The sequence below is a fragment of the Muscardinus avellanarius genome, assembly GCF_963383645.1.
Source record: "Muscardinus avellanarius genome assembly, chromosome: 5".
In the NCBI taxonomy this organism is placed as follows: domain Eukaryota; kingdom Metazoa; phylum Chordata; class Mammalia; order Rodentia; family Gliridae; genus Muscardinus; species Muscardinus avellanarius.
Genome location: NC_137790.1, coordinates 62,340,388 through 62,365,392, shown reverse-complemented (window position 1 = coordinate 62,365,392; position 25,005 = coordinate 62,340,388). Strand labels below are relative to the sequence as shown.

General features: G+C 35.0%; 1 protein-coding gene across 1 annotated transcript in view; it reads left to right on the top strand.

Annotated features, from left to right (window-relative positions):
- Nucleotides 1–18,155, top strand: part of ATG3 (autophagy related 3) — a gene marked incomplete at both ends in the record, with an annotated part of 35,404 nt that extends 17,249 nt beyond the window's left edge. The window contains 6 exons of the mRNA XM_080695721.1: nucleotides 1,816–1,897; nucleotides 5,887–5,921; nucleotides 6,176–6,331; nucleotides 14,214–14,341; nucleotides 16,601–16,669; nucleotides 18,074–18,155. Coding sequence (XP_080551847.1) covers nucleotides 1,816–1,897; nucleotides 5,887–5,921; nucleotides 6,176–6,331; nucleotides 14,214–14,341; nucleotides 16,601–16,669; nucleotides 18,074–18,155 — 552 coding nt within the window. The remainder of the gene's footprint in view (nucleotides 1–1,815; nucleotides 1,898–5,886; nucleotides 5,922–6,175; nucleotides 6,332–14,213; nucleotides 14,342–16,600; nucleotides 16,670–18,073) is intronic.
- Nucleotides 18,156–25,005: the final 6,850 nt, after the last annotated feature.

The following is a 25,005-nucleotide window of genomic DNA, read 5'->3' as shown; positions in this document are numbered from 1 at the left end:
ACATCCTTATTTTAAACATTTCTGATAACAGCTACTACTTTGGGGATTTGTAATCGAAGCTTAAAGTAAAAAGTTTTATTTTTCAGTGTTATCACACTTGGAATTAAAATTCAGTTTATTGGCCTAAGAATTCATTATTTTTGCCAGGCGTGGTGGTGCATACTTGTAATCCCAGCGTTTGGGAGGCTGAGACAGGAGGATCACACATGTTTAAAGCCAGTCAGAGCTACTTAGTGAGGCCCCCAGCAACATAATGAGACCCTGTTTCCAATTAAAATATAAAACAGGTCTGGGAGTATAGCCCAGAAGTAGAAAAGCCCCAGGGTTTCACCCCCAGTACCAAACACACAAAATGAAAGAATTCATTATTTTGAATTTCTGTATCTTGGAGAGTTTGAATGCCTATGGGGAAATCACAGAAATGGTTTTACTGCTTTAGACTATCTTACTCTGGCTAAGTTTATATATTTCAAATTCAGAATGATACTTGATATAGTAATGTAGATGACTTTTTTTGGATAGGTTACTGGTATTCCTTTCAAGATTTTATAGAGTAATGTTATGATGCTTACTATCCCACTTAACATCCTTTATGTCCTAAAGGATGAATACTTAAAATAATTTACAACTAGAATATATATTTCCTGTCATTTCTTATTTAATGCTGTATAGTATATATTTAGCACTATATATGCTATGTGTGTGTGTGTGTGTGTGTGTGTGTGTGTGTGTGTATTATAAGTCCTTAGAAAACTTGCCATGTAGAGTCAAGTATTAATGTGTTTTGTTTTTTTGGTGCTGGGAATTGAATTTAGGGCCTCACACATGCTAAGCTCATACTCTTCCTCTATATCACCAGCCTCTAAGTATTAATCTTCATTGTTGATTTCTACTCTGTTCTACTGTATCAACTATGAATATTATCAGATGATTAAAATTTCTCCTAAAGATTAGTTTGTTATATATTAGCTCATTTAATAATTACTCAAGCAGTGAGTAATTATCTTTGTTTTACTTTTGCAGTGTCAAGTTTCTAGTGGTAAATGAAACTAGATGTTCATAATATTCACTTAACTGTACCAATTTTATATTTTCAGAATGCTTGTATTTTGAAAATGATAATTATGTTAGACCTGGCATTAATTAGCATTCTTTGTTAGTAGACATAAAATGGTTAAGAAACTGAATGGGAATCTATGTTATAATAACTATACAGTCTGATAACTTGATTAATTAAGCTAGGATATTAAATTAGAATATAGTAGTATTTGACTTATAATTTATTTCAGTTCATAAATATATTTTGAGATATATATATATGTGTGTGTGTATATATATATATATATATATGCATACTTTATACAGATACAAGTTAGTGAAACTTGGAACCAATTTTCTAATGCCAGTGAACTGGTGTGCTAATTATTATGTTTTATTGGGAGTTCAGTGGGCAACTGTTTTTAAATGGTTATCTTAGATAACTCTTGGTACTATCATAATACCATTTTTTAGTCACAGCACTTAACATTATTACTTCTAATGACTTAGGGGTATGCCATCCTCACCACAGGTGCTTGACTGTCTTGATAAAAACTGCAGTCGCTCCTATTTTCACAGTGGTTAGTTAACACTGTGCTAGCTGTGAGTCTTCAGTGTTTGAACGAATGAACATATTTAGGTGACTTTAAGTACAAGTTTGGCTGGGAATCTGTCTCACTGTAGAGTGCTTGCATAGCATGCATGAGGTCTGAGTTTGATCCTTAGCACTGCAAAATAAGTAATTAGATAAATAAATGAATATAATTAATTTCAAAGGACAGTATAAAACTCCAAGATTGCTCAGTAGTATGTGAAGAGGAAGAAGAAGAAGATGAAGGAGAAGCTGCAGACATGGAAGGTATTTCTGTTCCAGATTTGCTTTAATCCCACCAAAATAATGATTCTAGAATATTTGTAATTCATATAGATTAAGAATTCTACTCTGTTGAGGAATTTTAGTGTTTAGCAGCATAGAGAATATTTTGTTTATTTAAGTTTCCTCAGTGCAAAAATTACTTTGATCATGAACTCTTTTATTTAGAACATCTTGACAGCATTATGGCATTATTTCTATGAGAGTAAATATTAGTCATAAATCTTTAACATTGGATACAGCTGCAGGATACACTAATTCTTTAGTTCAGAGCAGAATAGAGTTTGCTTATATATCTTGTTTTTCTTTCTCCTCTTTGATGATATCTTCCTATTAAAACTGTAAGATAGTTTTAAGTTGGAGTCTTGCTATGTTGCCCTAACTGTAAGTTGGGGTCTTGCTATGTTGCCTAGGCTGGTTTTCAACTCTTGGGGTCAAGATCTTAGTTCCTCAGACTTCTAAGTGCTGAAACTAATGGTGTGTGTCACCCTACCTATTTTTTTTATTTTTACATTTTTTATTTTGTGTGTTTGTGACTAGGAAATGAACTCAGTACCATTCTACCCCCAAACTACACCCTCAGCCCTTCTTATTTTTAGTTTGGAACAGGATCTCACTAGGTTAACTGAGAGTCTTGCTAAGTTGCTGAGGCTGATCTTAAACCTGTAATCCTCCTGTATCAGCCTCTAAAGTATTGGGATTATAGGCATGTACCACCATGCCCAGCCCCTTGCCATTTTTAATGGGACCGTTTTAACCACACAGGATCACCTCACAGTTCTGTAAGATTCTGAAATGAGGTTCATTGCATTAGTAAATTATTATTAACAGGAGTTGTATGTTAGAAGTTGGAAAAAGGAAAAGTATGTGAAGAAAGACAGAAGGCAGGCATTGGAAGCTATGAGGCAGTCAAATCCCACAAATACGTAGAATTTAGGTTGATATAGTTAGTTTTTGTAGCATACAAAAGTAGTAGAAGATGGTGCCAAGCATAGTTAGTTACCCAAAAGGGTAAGTGATGTTTGCTGAATAGTAAGTGCCTTTCAGTTTGTTTTCTATAAATTACGTTCAAGTCTTCATGAAATCTAGCTGTATATCTGTTCCTAGATTTTAGTGGATTTCTTTTCCTTATTTTCATGGTAATCCATTGTTGAGGAAATCTGAATGAGTTATTTGTAATCAGGTAGTTGCTCATAGCAATTCTATTGCCATTCCTATGCTCAGGACTTCTATATCTAAACTTCTATCTCAGGTCTCTTCAACTTCTTATCTACTTCATCAATTTTATTTCCAACTGAATGGCTCACAGTTGGTGAAACTAAACTTAACCCTCTTCTTCCACAAATGCACTTTCTGAATTTTTCTATTTCTGTCCAGTCTGGTTTGGGAGTTGGTGGTACAGAGAACCTTATGAATATTACATTGTTCTTAAAGTACAAGCTGTGAGACTGCCTTAGCTATCTAACATCTCTTTAGTATGTTTGTTAAATTTCTCTTAGATGAAGTTAAAGAAATGTAGTATGTGAAAATTTGCTCATAAGCATTATTAATGGTGTTTAATATAAAAGACAATTTTTATCCATTTATTCAACACCTATTTATTAAGTAATATGGCATCTGTGTATCAGGGACTATTCTTGGTACTTAAGATAAAGAAGAGGACATGATTTCTTGGAACATACATTATAATTAGGGGAGACAAAGAAGAGATAAGTAAAATATATAATGTGTTAGATGTTTATCAGTGCTGGGGAGAAAAAGGAGGGATAGGATATCTTAGGTTGGCAGTGTTTTAGAAATTCATGATATGTTGACCAAGAAAAATCCTATTGAGAGCATGCTGTTTGAGTGAAGCCTGGAAGGGAATGAGTAAACAGGCAATTTTTGGTTATCTAGGAAAGAGTGTAATTGGAAACATGTGTCTTATATAAAATATTGCAAGGAGGGTCTGTCCAGAGAAAAAGTAGTAAAGAGTAGAGTAAGGGAGGTCACCAAGGACCAGATTTTGTATGGTCTTACCTTCGAGTAAGACAAGAAGCCATGGCAAGTTTTTCTAATAGAGCAGTAATATGACTTAATATTTTAGCAGAATCACTGTGACTGCAAATGCAGTGTTTAAAACAGATTGAAGGAAGGAAAGAAACAACATTTAGGAGGATATTTTATAAAGTGGCTTAGTGTAGGGTCAGATTACTGGTAGCAGTGTTAAACAGTAGAATTCTGTAGATTATTTAATGATAGAAACAAAGGAGTTTGCTGTCAGATTGCCATGGGATATAAAAGGCAGATAAGTGTGACTCCAGAGTTTTTAACCTGTCTGGAAAAATGTCCATTAACTCGAGATGTGTGTGGGGATATGGGAGGTTAAGAGTGATTGACATAAAGGTAGTGAGAAGCTCTGTTTTAGACATTGATGTTTGCAGTGCCCATTAGTCATCTAGAACAGTCAAAATAAACAGATATCCATATCTGTAGAGATAAATTTGTGATTCACCAGTATTTAAAGCCATTGAGACTGATTAATTAATTACTTGAATAAGTATGGGTAAGAAGAGACAAAGTTTAAGAATTGAGCCCTTAGTTACTGCAGGACCTTTATTTAAAAAAACAAAAAACAACTTATTTTTAATAAGAGATAAAGGAAATGATACAGCCCAGGAGATAATGAAGGATCAGCCAGTGAGCTGTGAAGAAAACCAAGAATATATAATATTTTAGTAGCCAAGGAAAGAGTTTCAAGGAGGCAATAAATCATGCCCAATATTCTGGGATGTCAACTAAAATGAAAACTGGGAATTTACCACTAGATGCAGCAAAGTGGAAATCACTGATAAACTTTAGTGAACACATTTTATGCAGTTACAGTAGTCTCTATCTGTGATTTTGCTTATTGTGGTTCAGTTACCCATGGTCAACTGCAATCTGAAAATAATGGAAAGTTCCAGAAGTTAGGAAAGTCCTAAGTTTTTATTAAACTATTTGCCATTCTGAGCAATGTAATGAAATCTCATGCTGTTCTTCTCTGTTGCATCCATGACATAAGTCATCGATTTGTCCAGTGTATCTATGCTGTGTATGCTACCTTCCCCTTAGTCATTTAGTGACATCTGAGTTTAGATAAATGTCACGATATCACAGTGCTTATGTTCAAGTAACCCTTATTTTAGTTACTAGTGGTCCCCAAACACTTAAAGTAGTGATGCTGGCAATTCAGGTATGTCATACAGGGAAACTATATGAAAAAGTGAAAGTTGGCTAAGAAAAAAAATTCTTTAACTGAAATTGCTAAGACCTACAATGTTTCTTTATCTCTGAAATTGTGAAGAAGAAAAAAGTTTCTGCTAGTTTTGCTGATGTACTTCACACTGCAAAAGTCAAGGCCATATATGTAATAAATGCTTAGATAAGTTGGGAAAGACATTAAAATTTTGGGGGGGTTTTGTTTGTGGTACTGGGGATTGAACCCAGGCTCATTCTATCTCCCAGCTATATCCCCAGCCCTATTTTTTTATTTTTTATTTTGAAATAGGATCTCACAAAGTAGCTGAGGCTGGTTGTAAACCTGTGATCCTCCCATCTCAGCCTCCTAAGTACTCGGGCATTAAAGTTTAGAGTCAGGAATATCTGTGGAGTTAGGGGTATCCACTGAAGGCCTCGAAATATATTACCTTCAGATTAGTGGGAAACTACTGTACACAAATAGCCTTTGTATATTATGGAATCACCAGAGACTGTATAGTATTATGCCAATTGATATTTCTAATACACCAAGCGTTAAAACATGCTTTCTTTGGGCATTAGTCATATAAGGTATCTGTTGCTTTGGAAGTACAGAATTCACTCATTCATGTCTGTTTAGCATCCATAGTTAAAAACAAATAAACCCAAATTTTGAGTGATACCTTGAAATAATATGTAATTTCATTTAGGTAATTACTTTTAACTTTATTAATATTTTATTCTTTTTATAACAGAATACGAAGAAAGTGGATTATTGGAAACAGATGAGGTTTGTAAATTGAATTGTTAAAGTTAATCTTTAATGAATGAATTTGAGGATTTGTATTCTTAACAATGACATTGATCTTTCAAAGAAATTTTTAAATATTTGCTTACATTGGTTATAGCATATAAGATTTTAGCCTTGAATTGTAAGTTCATTTATGATTAAGAAAAAATACAGAATAGGAATAATGGATTTTTCTAGATTGTCACATATATACTGATTTAAATGGCTGTAAATTTTTCTTCATTTTGTGCTAGGCTACCCTAGACACAAGGAAAATAGTAGAAGCTTGTAAAACTAAAACTGATGCTGGAGGTGAAGATGCTATTTTGCAAACCAGAACATACGACCTGTACATCACTTACGATAAATATTACCAGACACCACGACTATGGTTGTTTGGCTATGATGAGGTAAAGATAAAAAAGGCATACATGTCTATAAAAATGTTTTAAATTGTTGAATTTAATTACTTATGTCTATAGGTCTGTATAAACTGTTTGCTTTATAATTTTATGATTAATATTGAAGTACTTTTTTTTACTGGTGCATTGTAGTCATACACCTTAATGGGTACAAGATGGTAGAGGCATACATGCACACATCACTCAATTAGCCCATACCCAGTTTCTACCCCAATTTCCTCCACCCCCTTTTTATTATGTTCGGCTTAGCGATTAAATTTGATATGTTTGTAAATGTTTGGAATGTCCCTCTTCCCTTCCTCTCATACCCTTCAATTAAATTGCCTTATTTGTTCATCTGTGGTTTTTCTTGTCTAGAGTTCCTCCTATGTGACTATTTTCCTAGCTCCTGCTAGGGAGAACATCTGATTTTTTTACCCTTTGTGACTGATTATTCTCACTTAGCATAATGTTCTCCAGTTCCATCCATTTCCCTCCAAATGACATAGTTTTGTTTTTCTTTATGGCTGAGTAAAATTTCATTGTGTACATATCCCATAGTTTTGTAGTCCATTCATGCATCTGTTGATTGACATCTTGGCTGGTTCTGTAGTTTGGCACTTGTGAATTGTGCGTCTGTGAACATAGATACGCATGCATTAGTTTGGTAGTTTGGTTTCTATGTTTTTGGGTAGATACCCAGAAGTGGTATTGCTGGATCATATGGTAGGTTCATTCCCATTCTTCTGAGAATCCTCCATACTGTTTTCCGAAATGGATGCACTAATTTGCAATGCCACAAATAATGTATTAGAGTTCCCAATCTCCACATCTTCACCAGCATTATTTTTTGTGTTTTCAGTGATTGCCATTTTAGTTGGAGTTAAGTGAAATCTCAGGGTAGTTTTGATTTGCATCTCTGATTGCCAATGATATTGAACATTTTTCCATACATTTATTGACCATTCACATTTCTTTTGTGAAGTGTCTATTTAGTTCACTTTCCCATTTTTTGATTGGGTTATTTATTCTCTTAGTGTTGAGTTTCTTGAATTCTCTGTGTATTCTAGATATTAGTCCTCTGTCAGAGGAATAATTGGCAAAAATTTTTTTTCATTATGGTGGGTCTTTGTTGAGGTTCTTGAATAGTTTCCTTTGCTGTACAGAAACTCTTTAGTGTAATGCAATCCCACATATTGCATATTGATCCTCATTTTAATTTCTTTTGCCCTTGGGGTCTTGTAGGGACGTTTTTACCTGTGCCTGTGTGTTGAAGTATTGGACCTATGCCTTTTTAAGAGAACTGCAATTTTTCTTGTCTGATTGCCAAGTTGTTGGTCCATCTTGAATTATCTCTTGTGCAGGGTGAGAAAGTAAGGGTTTACTTCCATTTTTCTGCATATGGTTAAACAGTTTTACTAACACCATTTGTTAAAAAGGCTGTTTTTTTATCCAGTGTATGTTTTTGGCATCATCATCAAAACCCAATTGGCTGTAAGTATGTGGATTTGTTTCTGAGTCTTCTGTTTTATTAGTCTATGTATCTGTTTTTATGCTAATACCAATCTTTTTATTTCTGTGGCTTTGTAATACTGTATGAAGTCAGTTATTGTGATGCCTTCTACATGGTTCTTGTTGCTGAGAACTGCTTTGGCTATTCTGGCTTTTTTGTTGTTCCAAGTGAATTTAAAGAAATGAAATCACAGACATGATTTTTTCTGTCTGTGAGGGAATGACCTTAGTAATTGAATGCATTGAATCTGTATATCACTTTTGGGAAAATGACCATTTTGATGATATTTATTCTGCCTATCCATGAACATGGAAGATCTTTCCATCTACCAAGGTCTTTTTTATTTTTTTTTTCGGTGTTTAATAATTTTCTTTGTAGAGAACTTTTACCTCCTTGGTTATGCTTATTCTTGAGTTTTGCTTTTTTTGTGTGTGTGGGATATCCTGAGTAGAAGTATTTTCTGTTGGCCTCATTGCTCTGGCTAGAGTGTCAAGTACTATATTGAAAAGAAGTGGTAATGATGGTCATCCTTGTCTTGTTCCTGTTTTTAGGGACAAGTCTTGCAGTTTCTTCATGTCTAATATCTTGGCTGTGGGCCTGTTATATATTGCCTTTATAATGTTGAGGTATGTTCCTTCTATTTCAATTCTCTGCAGTGTTTTTAGCATAAATGGTTGTTGGATTTTGTCGAATGCTTTTTCAGTGTCTATTAAAATGATCATGTGATTTTTATCTTTGGTTCTATTTATGTGATTAAGTACATGGATTTTTTTTTTTTTTTTTTTGTATGTCGAACCAGCCTTGAATCCCTGAGATGAACTCTAATTGATGAAGGTGTATGATTTTCATTATACGGTTTCCAATGGGTTTTGCTAGTATGTTGTTTAGTAGTTTTAGATCTAAGTTCATCAACCATATAGGCCTATAGTTTTCTTTTCTTGAGCCATCTTTATTTGGTTTTGCTTTTAATGTGATGTTGGCTTTGTAGAATGTACTTAGTAGTCTAATTTCTTTCTATTTCCCAAACTAGATTGAGGATTATTGGGATTAATTCTCATATAAAAGTTATATAAAATTTACTTGAAGAAACCATTTGATCGTGGGCTTTTGTTTGATTATAGGCTCTTTGTTATTTCCTCAATCTCTTTGATTGCTATTGGTTTTTTTTTTTGACGATTTAAAGAAGTTTATTAGAAAGATAGAAATACAGAAAATAGAAATACAGCCCCATGCCAAAATGGCATAAGGGGGGTTATTCGAAATGAATACACCACTATTGGTTGGTTTTAAATTTGCTGTATATTCTTGGTTCAATTTATGAAGATTGTATGTGTATAGAAAAGTGTCAGTTTTAAAAGTTTTCTATTTTGTTGGAGTATAGCTTTTCAAAGTATTTTTTGATAATCCTCTGGACTTTCATGCTGTCAGTGGTAATATCCTTTTTCTTCTCTTAGTAATTTGGATTGATCCTTTCTTTTGGTTAGGTTGGCTAGTGGTTTATCTATCTTTTTTATTTTTTTATTTTTAGAAACCAGCTTTTGGTTTGGTTGATGTCCTGTATTCTCTATTTTATTAATTTCTGCTCTAATTTTAGTAATTTCCCGTCTTCTACTTGCTGTGGGATTACACTGTTCCTGTTTTTCAAGTGCTTTGAGGTATGCTTTTAGGTTATTTATTTGGTGATTATATGGTCTTATGTGGGCATTCAGTGCTATGAATTTTCCTCTTCATACTGCCTTCAGGGTGTCCCAGAGGTTTTGATGTGTTGTATCTGTATTTTTATTTGCTTCTAGGGTCTTCTCTGACCCATTCTTCATTTAGCAGTGTGGTGTTCAGTCTCCACGTGTTTGTGTAGTTACTCTGGGTCTTCTTAAAGTTGATTTCTAGTTTCATTCCATTGTGATTTATAAAGATGCAGGGGAGTTTGATACAACTTTTGAATTTGCTAGTGCTCACTTTGTGGCCCAGGATGTAATCTCTCTTGGAGAAGGTTCCATGAACAGCTGAGAAAAATGTGAATTCTGCTGTAGTTGGGTGGAATAGTCTGTTTTTGTCTAATAGGTTTATTTGGTTTATGGCGTTTTTTAGGTCTGAGGCATCCTTACTGACCTTTTGTGTAGAAGATCAGTCTAGTGATGTAAGAGAAGTGTTGAAGTTTCCTAGTATTATTGTATTGGGATCTATGTATAACTAAATGTCACAAAGAGTTTGTTTTATGAAAATGGCTACACCTATGTTTGAGGCATAAATGTTGACTATCATCATTTTCTTTTGCTGGATTTTTCCTTTTACCAGTAAAAACACTTGTTTTGTCTTTTCTGATAAGTTAGGCTTGATGTCTAACTTCTTTGATATCATAGTTGCTTTTCCTGCTTGTCTTCAAGTTCCATTGGCATGGATTGCCTTGCTCCAGCCTTTCATATTTAGTCTGTGACTATCTTTACTGGTAAGGTGTGTTTCTTGCAGGAAGCTATAGATGGATTCTGATTTTTATTCCATTTTTGACACCTTGTGTCTTTTTATTGGGGAGTTGAGGCCTCTTATGTTCAGTGTGATTATTAAGAGATGATTTTTAATTCCTAACATTTTGAGTTTTAACTTCTGTTTGAGGGTTTCTTCTTTGCTTAGTTTTTTGTTTGGAAGTTTTTTTTTCTCTGGTTTTGGCATTTATTATTTCTTTGTAATCTGTTTATTTTCTCTAGAGCTGGATTCGAAGACAAATTTTTTCACCAGTTTTTTGTCATGGAAGATTTTTATTTAGTTTAATTCCAGAGATAGTAATTTTTGGCTGCAGGTTGTTTTCTTTCAATATTTGGAATATGTTGCTCCAGGTCCTCCTGGCTTTCATGGCTTGGTTTGGGAAGTCTGGAGTGATTCTAATTGGTTGGCCTCTGAATGTCACTGACTCTTTTGTTTTTGTTGCCTTTAAGATTCTCTCCTTGGCCTCTACATTGGTCAGCTTGACTATTATGTGGTGGGGAGGGGGCACCTTTTCTCTGATCTTGTCTAAAGGATGGTCTATAAGTTTCTTGTACCTGTGTATCAACCCCTTACTCTGTTTGGAAATTTTCTATTACTTTTTTGAAAAGATTGTTGATCCCTTTAGTTTCACCTCCTTTTTCCTACTCTATGCCAATTATCTTAGGTTAGTTCTTTTAAGATGGGCCCATATTTCTAAAATATTCAATTCATGCTGTCAATTTTTTTTTCCTAAGTTACATACTATGTTTTCGTTTTTGGAGTGATCATCTTCTAGGAGCGAGATTCTATTCTCCATGTGGTCTAATTGTCTATAGTTTGAATTGATGCCTTCACTTCAATTATTGCATCCTTTATTTCTTTCAGACTCTCTCTAAATTATTTTCAGAAGTCCTGTATTATTTCTACATTATATTCCTCATTTGACCTATCCAGTTTCGTGCTCTCGTATTGTTTTTGTGAACTATATACTATACGTTCATTTTTGCAGTGGTCATCTTCTAAGATCGAGATTCTATTTGCCATGTCTAATCTCTTGTTTATAGTTTGTCTTGATGCCTTCACTTCAAGGATTGTATCCTTCCCTTTCTTCAGAGCTTCTTTATGGTTTCTGTTCAGGGTGTCAGATTCTTTGTTTATTTGTTTATTTTAGACTCTCAATTCTCTTAGGAAATCCTGTATAATTTTTATTATTAAAATTATGATTTGTCCTTTTGGCAATCTCTGTGATTCTGTGTTGTCAGGTTCTGTTATTGTGGGGTTTTTGGAGCTCATTGCTTTCTTGCTATCCCTCTTTCTCTTGATTTCAGGTTTCTTAAATTTGTATCCTTTTTGCTTTTGATAGGTTTCACTCTCTTGGTGTCAGCTACTATATACAAGGGCAAGTTGTGTTGTAGTCATTGGTGAAGATTGAGTGAGGAGGAAGATGCTGAAGTAGTAAATGCAAGAATAGGGTAAAGCAACAGATAGAATCAAAGAGAATGAGAGTTGAGTTTAGTAAGGTAATATATAGTAGAGATTAGAGATAATGAATGTTGGAGGATTCTAGTAACCAATGTAGAGTATTTAATAGTGATACGAAGTGGATTTAAATCAAGTCAAAAAGAAAAGGGAACGAAGAGAGTAGATATGAATGAGAGAAGAAGCTTGTAGAAGGGTTGGGGAAGAGAGTAAACAAACAAGCACACACACACACACAAATATCAAAAGACAAAACAAAATAAAGAACCCTACAAATATATGAATACTTGGCCTCTGCAGTCTTTCTGGGTATGCTTAAATTCTTTCCACTGCTTAAGGTTCACATTCTATAATAGATTCTCATGAATATTTCAAACACTCATTTGCTCTGTAACCTATATAATGATGTTTATAGCCCTACTTTTTGGTCTCCTTCAATGATTGGGACCCTTGCCTACTGTGTGTTTCTGTGTGCAGGTGCCAAGTACCTTTGGCAATTTTCCTACTGCAAGCCTGGGTCTTTGAGCTCTCAGTAAGGGCCAGTCTCTGAGATTCTCACAGGCAGCTGATATCACTGGGATGGATTTAGTGTTAAGCTTAGGTTTCCACACTTTCCACAAACCCTGAGCCTGTATATGCAGTGGGTACCACTGGGACCAGATCCAGTGAATATGTAGGAGTGCCAAGTTCTCTACAAATAGTAATGGGTTGATCTGACTTCTTCTCCCTGGTCACCACAATTGGGTGGTTTGCAGAGATCTCTGGAGGCCCTGCTAGGGCTCTGCACCTTGGGGTCTCTAGGCCTTTTTGCCTGATTGGCCCTGGGGGCTGTCTACTAATCTGTGCTTCTGCTGTGTTGGACAGCAGACTCTACTACCACCTTCAGCAGGATAAATTGCAAAGTCTCAGACCCTTTGAGTCCATTGTTTGCTGCGGGAGTGCTTGTGGCCAAGCTTTGCAGGCTTTTGCGAGGACAACTAGTTCACTTACAGTGTTGTTGAATGCCACTCTGGATCTCTGGATGACCAAGTGAACTCAGCCAGCACTGCTGCAGGTTGTAACTGGCATCCAGACAGTAGGATCTTTGTGGAGTGTGGGACAAGGAGACAACTGCTTACAATTCTGTTGAGCTGCAGCTGCTTATATCTCTTTAGGATGTTGGCTTTTTCACTGGGAGTCTCTGGAGGCAAGCAGTTCATGTGCAATTAGGCAAGATGTCACTGGCTTGACCCCCAGGGCCACAGCCTTTGGAGAGGGTATGGTACTTTTCTGTTTCCTATTCTTCCTTTTAGCTTTGTTTCCGGTGCCTCTCAATCTTTGTTGCTTTGTTCAATTTTATGCTGGTTTTTTTTCTCTTGTCATCACAGTGTTTTCACAGTAATAGAGATCAGGTGTGAGCAGGACTGAGATGTGTTGCTTCTCCATAGCCATCTTCTGGAAGTCATCTTCTTTCTTATTTTGAATAAATTATTCATCGTGACACCAATGCTAATAATTTAACACAAATGATCTCTTATTATTTACTCCTTTGCCCCTAACCTTAACCCTTGGAAATATGGGGGGAATTGAACTCAATGGATTTTATTAAATTTTGGGGTGGCTTACGTTTTTTAGATAAATAAGTACCAACTGATCATGGCATGAGTATTTTTTCACTTAAGAACTTTTTAACTCATTGACTTAATTGAATTAAAGATGATTGAAATAAAATCAACTTGTTTAACCTGTTATTCTTTTGAGTTTAAATGGGAAGTGAGAAAATAGGACTAAAAGACAAGCTATAATGTTTCCAATTTGTTTGTTTGTTTATGGTACTGAGGATGGAACCCAGGGGCCTTTTTACCTCTGGGCTACACTTCCAGACTTATTTTATATTTTATTTGGAAGCAGGGTCTCTTAAGCCAGCTGAGGCTGGCTTTGAACTTGGGCGATCCTCCTGTTTCAGCCTCCTAAGTATGGGGATTACAAGCATGCACCACCACACCTGGCTATTTCCAAATATTTGAACAGCCACAACCTTGCTCTTTTTTTTTTTTTTTTTTTTTCAGTACTGGAGATAGAACCCAGGGGCATTCTATCATTGAGCTACACCTCCAGCCCTATTTTTTATTCTTTACTTTGAAACAGGGTCTCAATGAGTTGCAAAGAACCTCACTAAGTTTCTAAGGCTGTCTGCGAACCTGGATCCTCCCATCTCAGCTTTGTGGAATCTTTATTAGGTGGCCATTTGTGTCAAAATACCCTATATGTGCAAATACTTTCCCCTTTTCACCTTTATTTAAATAAATTGTAAACTTTCTCTAAAATAACTTAACATTTGTAAATAGTCTAGGTTTCTTAGTTACAAGTGATGTAATTTGGGAGAAAAAATATAAACATTGAGGTTTAGTCCAAAAATTCTTAAGTTGTAACTACAAAGTATTTTTTTTATGCTTTTAGCAACGGCAGCCTTTAACAGTTGAGCACATGTATGAAGATATCAGTCAAGATCATGTGAAGAAGACAGTGACCATTGAAAACCACCCTCATCTCCCACCACCTCCTATGTGTTCAGTTCACCCATGCAGGTCATGATCAAGAATTTTCCTTAACAAAAAGTTAAATATTAATTTCTTTGGATTTATTATTTCTAACAAGTAACATTGACAGTACATTGAAATATACTCAACCTATTGGCAACAGTATAATGAAATTTCTGATATTCCATTGATTGACTAGATACGAAATATATTTTTCTCATTCCTTTTCTAGTTGTAAAAGTATTTTTAAAGCCTTTAGTATTATCTTCTCATTTTCTGCAACCTTTAAAATCCTAAACTTTACTTTATAGCAAGACTATTCACTCACTTTAATATTGCTATGAAAAGTAATTCAGGAGTCATTAGTTTTACTTTTTTCTTTTTCCTCTAATTCTCCGTGTTCAAAATACAGACCATACATAGGACTTGGGCTAAGGTATACATAGGTAGGTTTATTCTGCCTTCTCTTTCCGTGTAGCCAGTGTAAGGACACAGCCTAGGATAAGCACCAGGAGACCTTAAGGTTTTTATTTTTGAGAGTTAATATATTGGTTTCTTTTGGGGTTTGATATTTTAGGATATTACTTATCAAATGAAGGCATGTCTCTTTTTGAGGTATAAATTTTACTCCATGAAGGAAAAGACATAACTGCTATTGAACATTTTCATGAAATAGTTGATTATATTAAGGAATGGGTACAGATTTAGCAAAAAGCTGAGGACCTACAAAATAAAATTTTAGGATATACAGACCTTTCCAGATTAAGGCTGCTCCAAATTGTGTTGATACATTCATCCTCATCTTCTAGTGACTGCCTCTGTCTTGAAGGATATGTTTATAAAAGCTAAAGTGGCAGTATTTAAGCCAGGATTTATGAAAGACTTTTTTTATAATTTTTTCCTTAGTTTATATTTTAGTTACTTTATACCATTTTTTTTTTATGTAGCACAGAAAGGACACTTTTCTGAAACTCAGTTGTGGCTTTACTCTCAGCTAAATAAATATTTAAACATTCAAAATCACAAGATTATAGACATCTCATCTAAAACCACAAACTTACAGACATCTCCAATTCTTACATGTAGTTCTTTTTTTTTTTTTTTTTTTTTTTTTTGGTGGTGGTGGTGGTACTGGGGGTTGGAACCCTTCTATATCCGGGCTACACTCCCAGACCTATTTTTATATTTTTTATTTGGAAACAGGGTGTCTTAAGCCAGCAAAGCTGGCTTCGAACTTGCGCAATCCTCCTGTCTCTGCCTCCCAAGCGCGGGGATCATAAACGTGCACCACCACACCCAGCTTACATATAATTTTTATTGTTTTGTGTGGTACTGGAGATAGAACCCAGGGGCATTCTCCCTTCGAGCTACACCCCAACCCCATTTTTTATTCTTTATTTTGAAAGAGAGTCTCACTGAGTGCAAAGGGCCTCACTAGTAGTAGCTGAAGCTGTCCTCGAATCACTGTTCATCCTGTGTCAGCCTCACATGTACTGGGATTACAAGCGTGCTCCACCATGTCCAGCTACCATGTAGTTTTTTATTTATGTGGTCTTATTTATTTATATTTCACAGAGCTGACAACCATTGTTCCAAATTTATCCTTTGACATTATTTTCCCGTCTAGTTTTCTGCCTCCCTTTTTTGCCCTCATTATCAGAAAAGTGACTAATACCATTGTGTTTGTTGTGGCTAATGTAAGTTTTTGAAATTACTCCATTACACTCTCTGCATGGCTCAACAGTCTTAACTTGAGAGAAAGAAAAAATATAACTATTATATGTTAAAAATAATTCACCAAGCCAGGCGTGGTGGCGCATGCTTGTAATCCCCGCGCTTGGGAGGCAGAGACAGGAGGATCGCGCAGGTTTGAAGCCAGCTTTGCTGGCTTAAGACACCCTTTTTCCAAGTAATATAAAATAGGTCTGGAAGTGTAGCCCGGAGGTAGAAGGGTTTCCAGGAACCCCAGTACCACCAGAAGTAAATAAATCATTCACCAAGCTGGGCATGGTGGCACACAGTTGTAATCCCAGAATTTGCCTCACCTACGTAGTGAGGCCTTCCGCAACTTAGTGAGACTCTGTTTCAAATTAAAAAGAATAAAAAATAGGGCAAGGGGTGTATATCGGATGTTGAATTTCCCTGGGTTCCATCCCCAGATCCACAAGTAAATAAATAATAAATAAATAAATAAATAAATAAATAAATAAATAAATAACCAAAGTAAGGTAGTTTTCTTCACAAACAAACATGTTTTTTTACTTTGATCTAACTGATCCACACTGAAGATTTAATTTTTGCTTTTAGGCATGCTGAAGTAATGAAGAAAATCATCGAGACTGTTGCAGAAGGAGGAGGAGAGCTTGGTGTTCACATGTATCCTTATCTATGTAATTGGCCACAAAGTGCTTCCTAGGATTTTGTGTTTATTTTTAGGAAATTTAGAGTAATCCTACTGACAAAACCATTGTTTGTAAGTCCTAGTGGGAGTCTATAATTTACTAATTAATTGTACTAATATATTATTACAGACCACATTTAGTTGATTAGAATATATGTCTGTATCAGTTAGCTCTATCTTGTTACAGAGGTAACCTATTTAGAAAACATGAAAACTTTTCCCTAAGTATATTTCAAATTCATGATACATTACCAAAATTGTTTTTTCCCACCAGGTAAAAGTAAAGTTAGGTTGCATCAATCTGTGGTCTTCCTAAAGCAAATAATTCATTTTACACAAATAGATTATTAATTAAAAGGTAAGGTGCAGAAAGTTTAGATATTTTTTAAATATAATATTTTTATTTTCTCTAGTATAAGGAACATTTTTATATTTTACTGTGGGTTAGTAATTAATATTACTGGTAGTAAATTAGTTTAGTTGAATTAAGTCAAGTAACTTCAAGTAAATTGTCAAATCTCAGATATTCATAGCATGTATTTATTAGAAACATTCAAAATTGATAGTTTAGATGCCAGATAGCTTGACTTAGTTTGTACTAGGTTGATATTGAAATCTGTGTTTCATACCACTTAATATTAGGTGTAGACTGAGGGTCACCATTGTCTTATAGCTGCAGATAACCTAAACATTATTAATAAAGCATGCCCTTCAGAAAAACTTTGGGCTTATTTGATATTGAAACAAACTAAGAACTTTCAGTTCAAACTAGATTTATTCTTGGAAATCTTGTTAGGCAAAATTTTTCATTCATTGGAAACTATGTAGCACCTTTGAATACTCTTCTCTCCAGTTCAAAAGAGTCATTGGTTTCACCAATAAAAATTAAGTAAACTCATAATGTTTCCAGGTGTGCCAGACCATAGAAAAATTTCAAGGCGTTGTTAAAGATAGTCTAATCCAGCAGATTTTATGCAGGTACCTATGTTTCTGTCTGTTAGGAAGGATTCAGTCTGTTGTCAAAGATGTTCATTTCATCTTCTCTTTTACTGTGATTGTTTTTCTTTATTCTGCTTCATTTTAAGTTTATATAAGTTCTAGCAAAATATAAGGAATAAAGGGGCAAAGTAAATGAATAAATTTTATATTTATTTAAAATCCTTGTTTTTATGTTAGAGGAGTCTATATGAACTTCTACTCTCTTGAGAAGCTTCAAATTTTAATATTAGAACAGCCGTAAAGTTATAGAAAGCATCTTGCTTGATTTTCTTTCATGGTCTTGATAAATATCTTGTTATTTTTTTCTAAGAAATTGCTTAATTACAATATGAACTTAGAACTATTTACAGATCTTATTTTCCTTAGCTTAAGATTTTCAGGTATCTTCTTATTTTTTTGAAGTTTGTACAAGCTGTCATTCCAACAATAGAATATGACTACACAAGACACTTCACAATGTAATGAAGAAAGTTTTGAATTTATCCTAATTATTGGTTCTGATTTTTAAAGCGTTAACCCCATAGATATGACCCTTGGCCATATTCACCAATATGTAAAATTTCTCTAATAAAGGGAGTTATATGTTTATGCATTAAATAATAAAAGTTCTACTACTAGTCTCATTTGTTTAATAAAAATATGTGTGAAGAAACACTTTTTCTTACTTCTTATTAAAAGATATTAAAACATTTCTCCCAAATAACAATTCTTTAAGTGAAGGCATGTCTAATATAGAATGATAACAGTATTTTTGGTTCACATTTATGAGAATATTAAATATGTAATAGTGTCAAAACTAGTACGAAAAATTACTGCCTGCTGGACTCAACTTTCCTTCTTTCTCTTCGTTTTTGTTCTTTGTTTTCTCTTACCCTCTCATAAGTAAAGTACTTATGAAGTACTTACTGTATGTAGGAAATATGATAAATGCTCTTGCAAAATGTCTTGTTTTCTAATTTATTGATGCCACCAAAATATTTTCTAAGATTCACAAATCTCCCTCTTATCATGATTGCCTTGTACTAGAATTTAAAGAGATCTCTTTGTTGTGTTTTATATGGTACAATATGAAAATATAAACAAGCATGCCATCCTATAATATGCTTCAAATATTCTGTTTGCTCACATAGCCAGCAAGCCAGTCTCCTTTTCTTAATTTAAAACAATCTTCCAGGCCAGACGTGGTGGTGCAAGCTTGTAATCCTCGTGCTTGGGAGGAGGAGACAGGAAGATCGCACAGGTTCAAAGCCAGCCACGCTGGCTTAAGAGACCCTGTTTCCAAATTAAAAAGTAAAAAATAGGCCTGGGAGTGTAGCCCAGAGGTAGAAGGGTTTCCAGGAACCCCCAATACCACCAAAAATAAAAATCTTCCAAACTGATTTTATTGGAATATTTTAAGTACCTTTATGATCTCTAATAATAGATGTTATCATATTATCAGTATTTTTCTTACAGTTAAATCTTAATCATCAAAAGTAGATACCCTCAACTAACTTCCTTCCTCTCCTCTCCTTCTCCTTTTCTTTTGTTAAATAACTATTCATATTTATCTCAGTCACCACTGGGATGGGATACATGTTTTTGGTCAAGCCTTTCTAGTTTTAGATCTTTTTTCAATTGAAATCTTTGTATACATCTCCAATATATATACAAAAGTGTGTATATTAGTGATATAAGTGTATTTTATGAGTTCAGTTTTATAGTACTCATTGGGAACAATGGGTTGTTTTAACATTAGAATTCTTTTTCATTTTTTTTTTTTTTTTTCAGTACTTAGGGGCATTCTACCTTTGGGCTTATTTTAAATTTTAGTTTTACAGCCGGGCATGGTGGTGCACGCTTGTATTCCCACCATTTGGGAGGCCGAGACAGGAGGATCGTGGGTTCGTGGACAGCCTCAGCTACTTAGTGAAGTCCTTTGCAACTCAGACCCTGTTTCAAAAATAAAGAATAAAAAATAGGGCTGGGGTGTCACTCGGAGGTGGAATGCCCCTGGGTTCTACCCCCAATACTGCAAATAAATAAAAATAAATTTGTTTTACAGTTTTGTATTTTGAAATTTTATAGTCGACAGTTAATACAGTGTCACCACACTGTATTTTGTATACCCTTCACCTTTCTCTAATGTTACATAATCATGATACAGTATTATCAAACTAAGAAATCAGCATTGGTGTAATACTATGAAGTACAGATTTATTCCCACTTACCCAGTTTTTCTACTGATGTCTTTTTTTGTATTCCAGAATTTATCCTAGGATGCTGCATTGCACTTAGTTGGGATATGGTTATTGTCTTCCAGTCTGTTAAAACATCCCTGTCTTTTTCTGTCTTTCATGATATTGATACTTGTGAAAAAGTAATGGTCAGAAATTGTGTATAGCATTACTCAATTCGGGATAATATTTTCTCATGATTAGCCGGAGGTTATGAATTTTTGGAAATACCACAGTAGTGCCCTTCTCTGCGTTAATGTGAGGAAGTAAGTAGTTAAGATGATGTTTGTTAAGTCTTTCCACTGTAGAGTTCTTATGTGATTGTTGTTGCATTGTTAGAAATGAGTCAGTAAGATGAAGTTTTAGCCTGGAGGCAGAGGAATAGTTTTTGCTTCCTGGATAATTGAGTATCAATGTGTGTGGGCTATGTTAAAACCATCCCAGGGATTAGTACACTTTGGGAGAGATGTGGTAGCACAAACAGTTTCTCATGAAAGTTTTACTTAATAACTCATAGCATTTATCAGTGAATCTTACTGAAGCAGTTATTACTTTGGTGGTCTGTCTAATGTACCTTGATAAACATAGCAAACCTTGAGATAGATGGTGTAGTGTGAGACCTCCAGCTTTATTCTTGTAAATAATTGTTTTGGTTCTTGTTTCTTTTCCGTGTAAATTTTAGAGTCAACTTGTATATACCAAAAAAAAAAAAAAAAAAAAAAACTGCTGGGATTTTGATTGGAAGTACCTTGTGTCTCTATTTCACATAAGGGAAAATTCACATCTTAAAATTGTCTTCAAACCTATGAATATAATAGATCTCTTGCTTCTTTTATACACTTTTTTTTTTTTTTTTTTTTTGGTGGTACTGGGGTTCCTGGAAGCCCTTCTACCTCCGGGCTACACTCCCAGACCTATTACATTTTTTTATTTGGAAACAGGGGCTCTCAAGCCAGCGCGGCTGGCTTTGAACCTGCGCGATCCTCCTGTCTCTGCCTCCCAAGCGCGGGGATTACAAACGTGCGCCACCACGCCTGGCTTATACATCTTTTATTACATTTATGTTCAAGAGCTTTGTCATTTTTTGTACAATTACATATTTTTTAAATTTCTAATTTTAATTACCTCTTACATATAAGAATACGATTGACTTTCATATACTAACTGAACTTGTGTCCTGCCTTTTTGTCAAAGCTGTATTTTTTATTTATTTATTTATTTATTTATTTATTAGTGTGTGTGTGTGTGTGTGTGTGTGTGTGTGTGTGTGTGTGAGTGACTGGGAGTGGAACCCAGGGACTTTTCTACCTCCAGGTTATACTCCCAGACCTATTTTATACTTTATTTGGAAATAGGGTTTCACTAAGTTGCTGAGAGCCTCACTACCTGAGGCTGGCTTCGAACTTGTGCGATCCTCCTGGCTCAGCCTCCCAAGTGCTGGGATTACAAGCGTGTGCCACCATGCCCGGTAAAGCTATTTTTAATTTTAGTGATTTATTGTATATTATTTTAGATTTTCTAATTAGGTCACATGCAAACATATAACTTATTTATTTACTATTTTGGTGTGTGTGTCTCCCTAACTCTGTGGTTCTGTGGATTATTGAATCCAGGGCCATTCTGTCTCTGAGCTAAAACCCAGCTGTATTTTACTTATTTTTGTGAAACAGAGTCTCCCTAAGTTGCCAAGAACCACTAAGTTGCAGGGGCTTTCCTTGAACCTGTGATCCTCCTGTTTCGGACTCCCAAGTACTGGGATTACAGGAGTGCACCACATCTTAGCTTTAATTTTGCCTTTTTATAACTTGTTTTTTCTTGCCTCGTTAAACTGTCCAACAACTATTAAGTAAGAGTAATAACTGGGGACATTTTGCCTTGTGCCTAATCTTTGAGACAGTAGTTTCTTACAAGTAGAGTGTTAGCTGTAACTTTTTTTTTTGTACATGCCCTTTGCTCAGTTTTTATCACTAGATGCTGATTTTTTAAAAATTTGGTCTGTTAATTTGGTAAATTAAATTGATTACTGAGGTAGCATTATATTTCATGGATAAATTCCCACATTACCATTTTTGTACATTACCTGAATTCAGTTTTCTAAAATTGATGTTTGCATTTATGTTCACAAGGAATATTGGCCTCAGGTTTTCTTCTAATATCTTTGTTTTGGTTTTGGGGTAATGCCAACCTTGTAATATGAATTGGAAAGTATTTCTCTTCTGTTTTTTGGAAAAGGTTGTATAGAATTAGACTTTGCCAGTTAAAGCAATCAGGGGCCTGGATTTTTTTGGTAAGTTTTAAAATACAACTTAATATATATAGGACAGTTTCTTGAATGAATTTGGTAGTGTATGTTTTTTGAAGAATTTAGTTCTAATATGGAACTAGAAGGGAAAGATGGTGGTGGAGTTTTTACCCCTCCTGCACAGACTCCTCCAAGTCTGTACTGCAGTAGACACTTAAGTGCCTTCTGATCTTTGCTGTGAGTGCAGCTGGACTTTGAGAGGAAGAGCCTGTCAAGGGATGTGGAGTTTGTTACCTTTGTCTTGGGTTTTCATACCTGCTCTGTTACTCTGCTTTCACCAGTTTGTCGGTTATTCTAGCTGAACTATCCTGAGTGGGCTTGTGTCACTTCTATTCCCATGGATGAAATTTTTAAACAGTTACTGTAATCTTAGGTCTCCTATGAGTGCATAAAATCTTGAATATGAAGTTCTGCTCTTTAAAAGCAGTACTTTTCTCAGATTTCTGTATCCTGAGGCTGAAGTCTGTGTGTGTGTGTGTGTGTGTGTGCATATGTGCGCTTTTATTGGTGCATTATAGTCTCATTTAGTGTAAATCATGTTGCCAATGGCATCCATGCACACAGCACTTGGTGCCCCCTCAGCTCCCCATTTTCTCCTTCCCAATAGAGTATCCAGATCGATATTGATATATTCACATGTATACACATAGATTCCATTAATGAACTTCAGTCTTCTTCCTCTTCTACCCTTAGATCTCCTTAGCTCCATTATCTGGAGTCTCTTATCCCAGTTACTCCCTATCCTGCACTAATGAGAAAACATATAACCCTTCACTTTCTGTGATTGGCTAATCCCACTTAACATAAGTCTTCTTGCAAATGATGCAGTTTTGCTCTTTATTGCTGAGTAGAATTCCATTGTGTGTATTTCCCATAATTTTGTAATGCATTCATCCATTAATGGACACTTGGGTTGGTTCCATTGTTTGGTTGTGAATTGTGCTGCTATGAACATGGGTATGCATATATTACTGTGGTTCTCAGGTTACAACCCCTTTGTAAAGATAACTAGAAGTGGTATAGCTGGATCATATGGTGGATCCAGGTTTCTAAGTAAACTGCACACATTCCCATAGTGGCTGAACTAGTTTGCAATCCCACTGACAGTGTAGAGCTCTTATTTTCTCATAGCCTTGTCAATATTTTTATTTGACTTATGATTGCCATTCTGTTTGGGGTTAGATTTCAAGATATACTACTAAAGATAAATAGTAGAATCTGGGCAAGTGGGACACACTTATAATACCATTATTTTGGAAGCTGAGACAGGAGGAGGATCCGGGTTTGCAGACACCCTCAACTACTTAATTAGGCCCTTTGCAACTTAGACCCTGTTTCAAAATAATAAAAAATTGGGCTAGGGGTGTAGTTTGGAGGTAGAATGCCCCTGGTTTGAATCCCCAGTACCTTAAAAAAAAAAAGTGTTGGAACAATATCTGGCCTCTGCACATTCTATTTAACCTGGAAACATAAGAAAATGATGGTATAATTATACTAACATTTGCTAATTCTTTGATGTTTATCTATTTTAGCATTTTGAAAAATAGTACATCTTTAAAATGTAATTCAAATAAATCAGTGATTGGAGAGCTTCCAAACCATTGCAAAGCTCATTTGTTTTAAGAATGTATATTGTTTTTTTCTTTTTTTTTTTTTAGGATTTGGGCTTCTATATCAAAAAGATAACCTAGCAATTTAAGCAAAAAGTCTAAAAATAATAAGATTATACACCTACAGTAGGAATCTTGTTATAAGCATGAACTCAAGTAAGTTGATTCACAGGTAAAGGTTATTACTTGTTAAGCTACAGAGTGGAAGATGCTTTTTACTTAGAATGTCTACTTTTCCTACTTCCAAATAAGGATTTAAGATGTTAAATCTGCCCTGATTATAGTATTAAGCCCAAGATCCTATGAACAGTAAAATTATAAACTTTCTAGAGAAAATGTTCTTGTGATCAAAGATATAAAAGGACTTCTTAAATACAAGCATCCCTACTATCTCAAAAGCATGGATCATAATGCAGAAAAAAGATATGATTATTACCAAATTAAAGATTTTTTTTTAAAAAGACACTATGGACAAGCTAAATAAACAACTAATAGTTTCAGAGGTGGTATTTATGAAATTAAAACTGACGGCTTTTTTGTTGAGATTATACAAGAAATTCCTGCAAATAACAAAAAAAGGGTATTGTTACTATTTAACATTACCCCCAAAGTGCAATGGCCTAAAACAATAATGATCACTTTCTATCTCTTACAATTTCAGTGAGTCAGGAATTTAGGAGTTTGTTAGCATGTGTTCTGGGTTTGCAGTCGACATGTTAACCAGGATTACATACACCAGAATGCTTGACTGAAACTGGATTTCACTAGCAGAATCACACATACATGTAACTGCAAATTGATGCTGGCTAGTGGCTGTTTCTCACCTTGTGAACCTTTCCTAAAGGTAGCTTGGTGTTAATGGACATGATAGCTTCTCCCAGAGCAAGATGTGTAAGAGTAGGGCAGAAGCCATCATATCTCTTATGACCCAGTGTTCAAATTTGTATGCTATTCTTTCCTCAGTATTCTATTGGTTGCACAGGTCAGCCTGTTCTGTGTGAGGGAATTGGACAAGCGTATGCATGCCATGCTGCAGGGATCATTGTGGTACATTTTGGAGGCCTGCTACAATCGCTAAGAATTCCAACTTTAAAACATGAAGCAAGTGGGCATGGTAGCGAATGCATATAATCCCAATACTTGGAAGGCTGAGGCAGAAAGATCATAAGTTTGAGGCCAGCTTG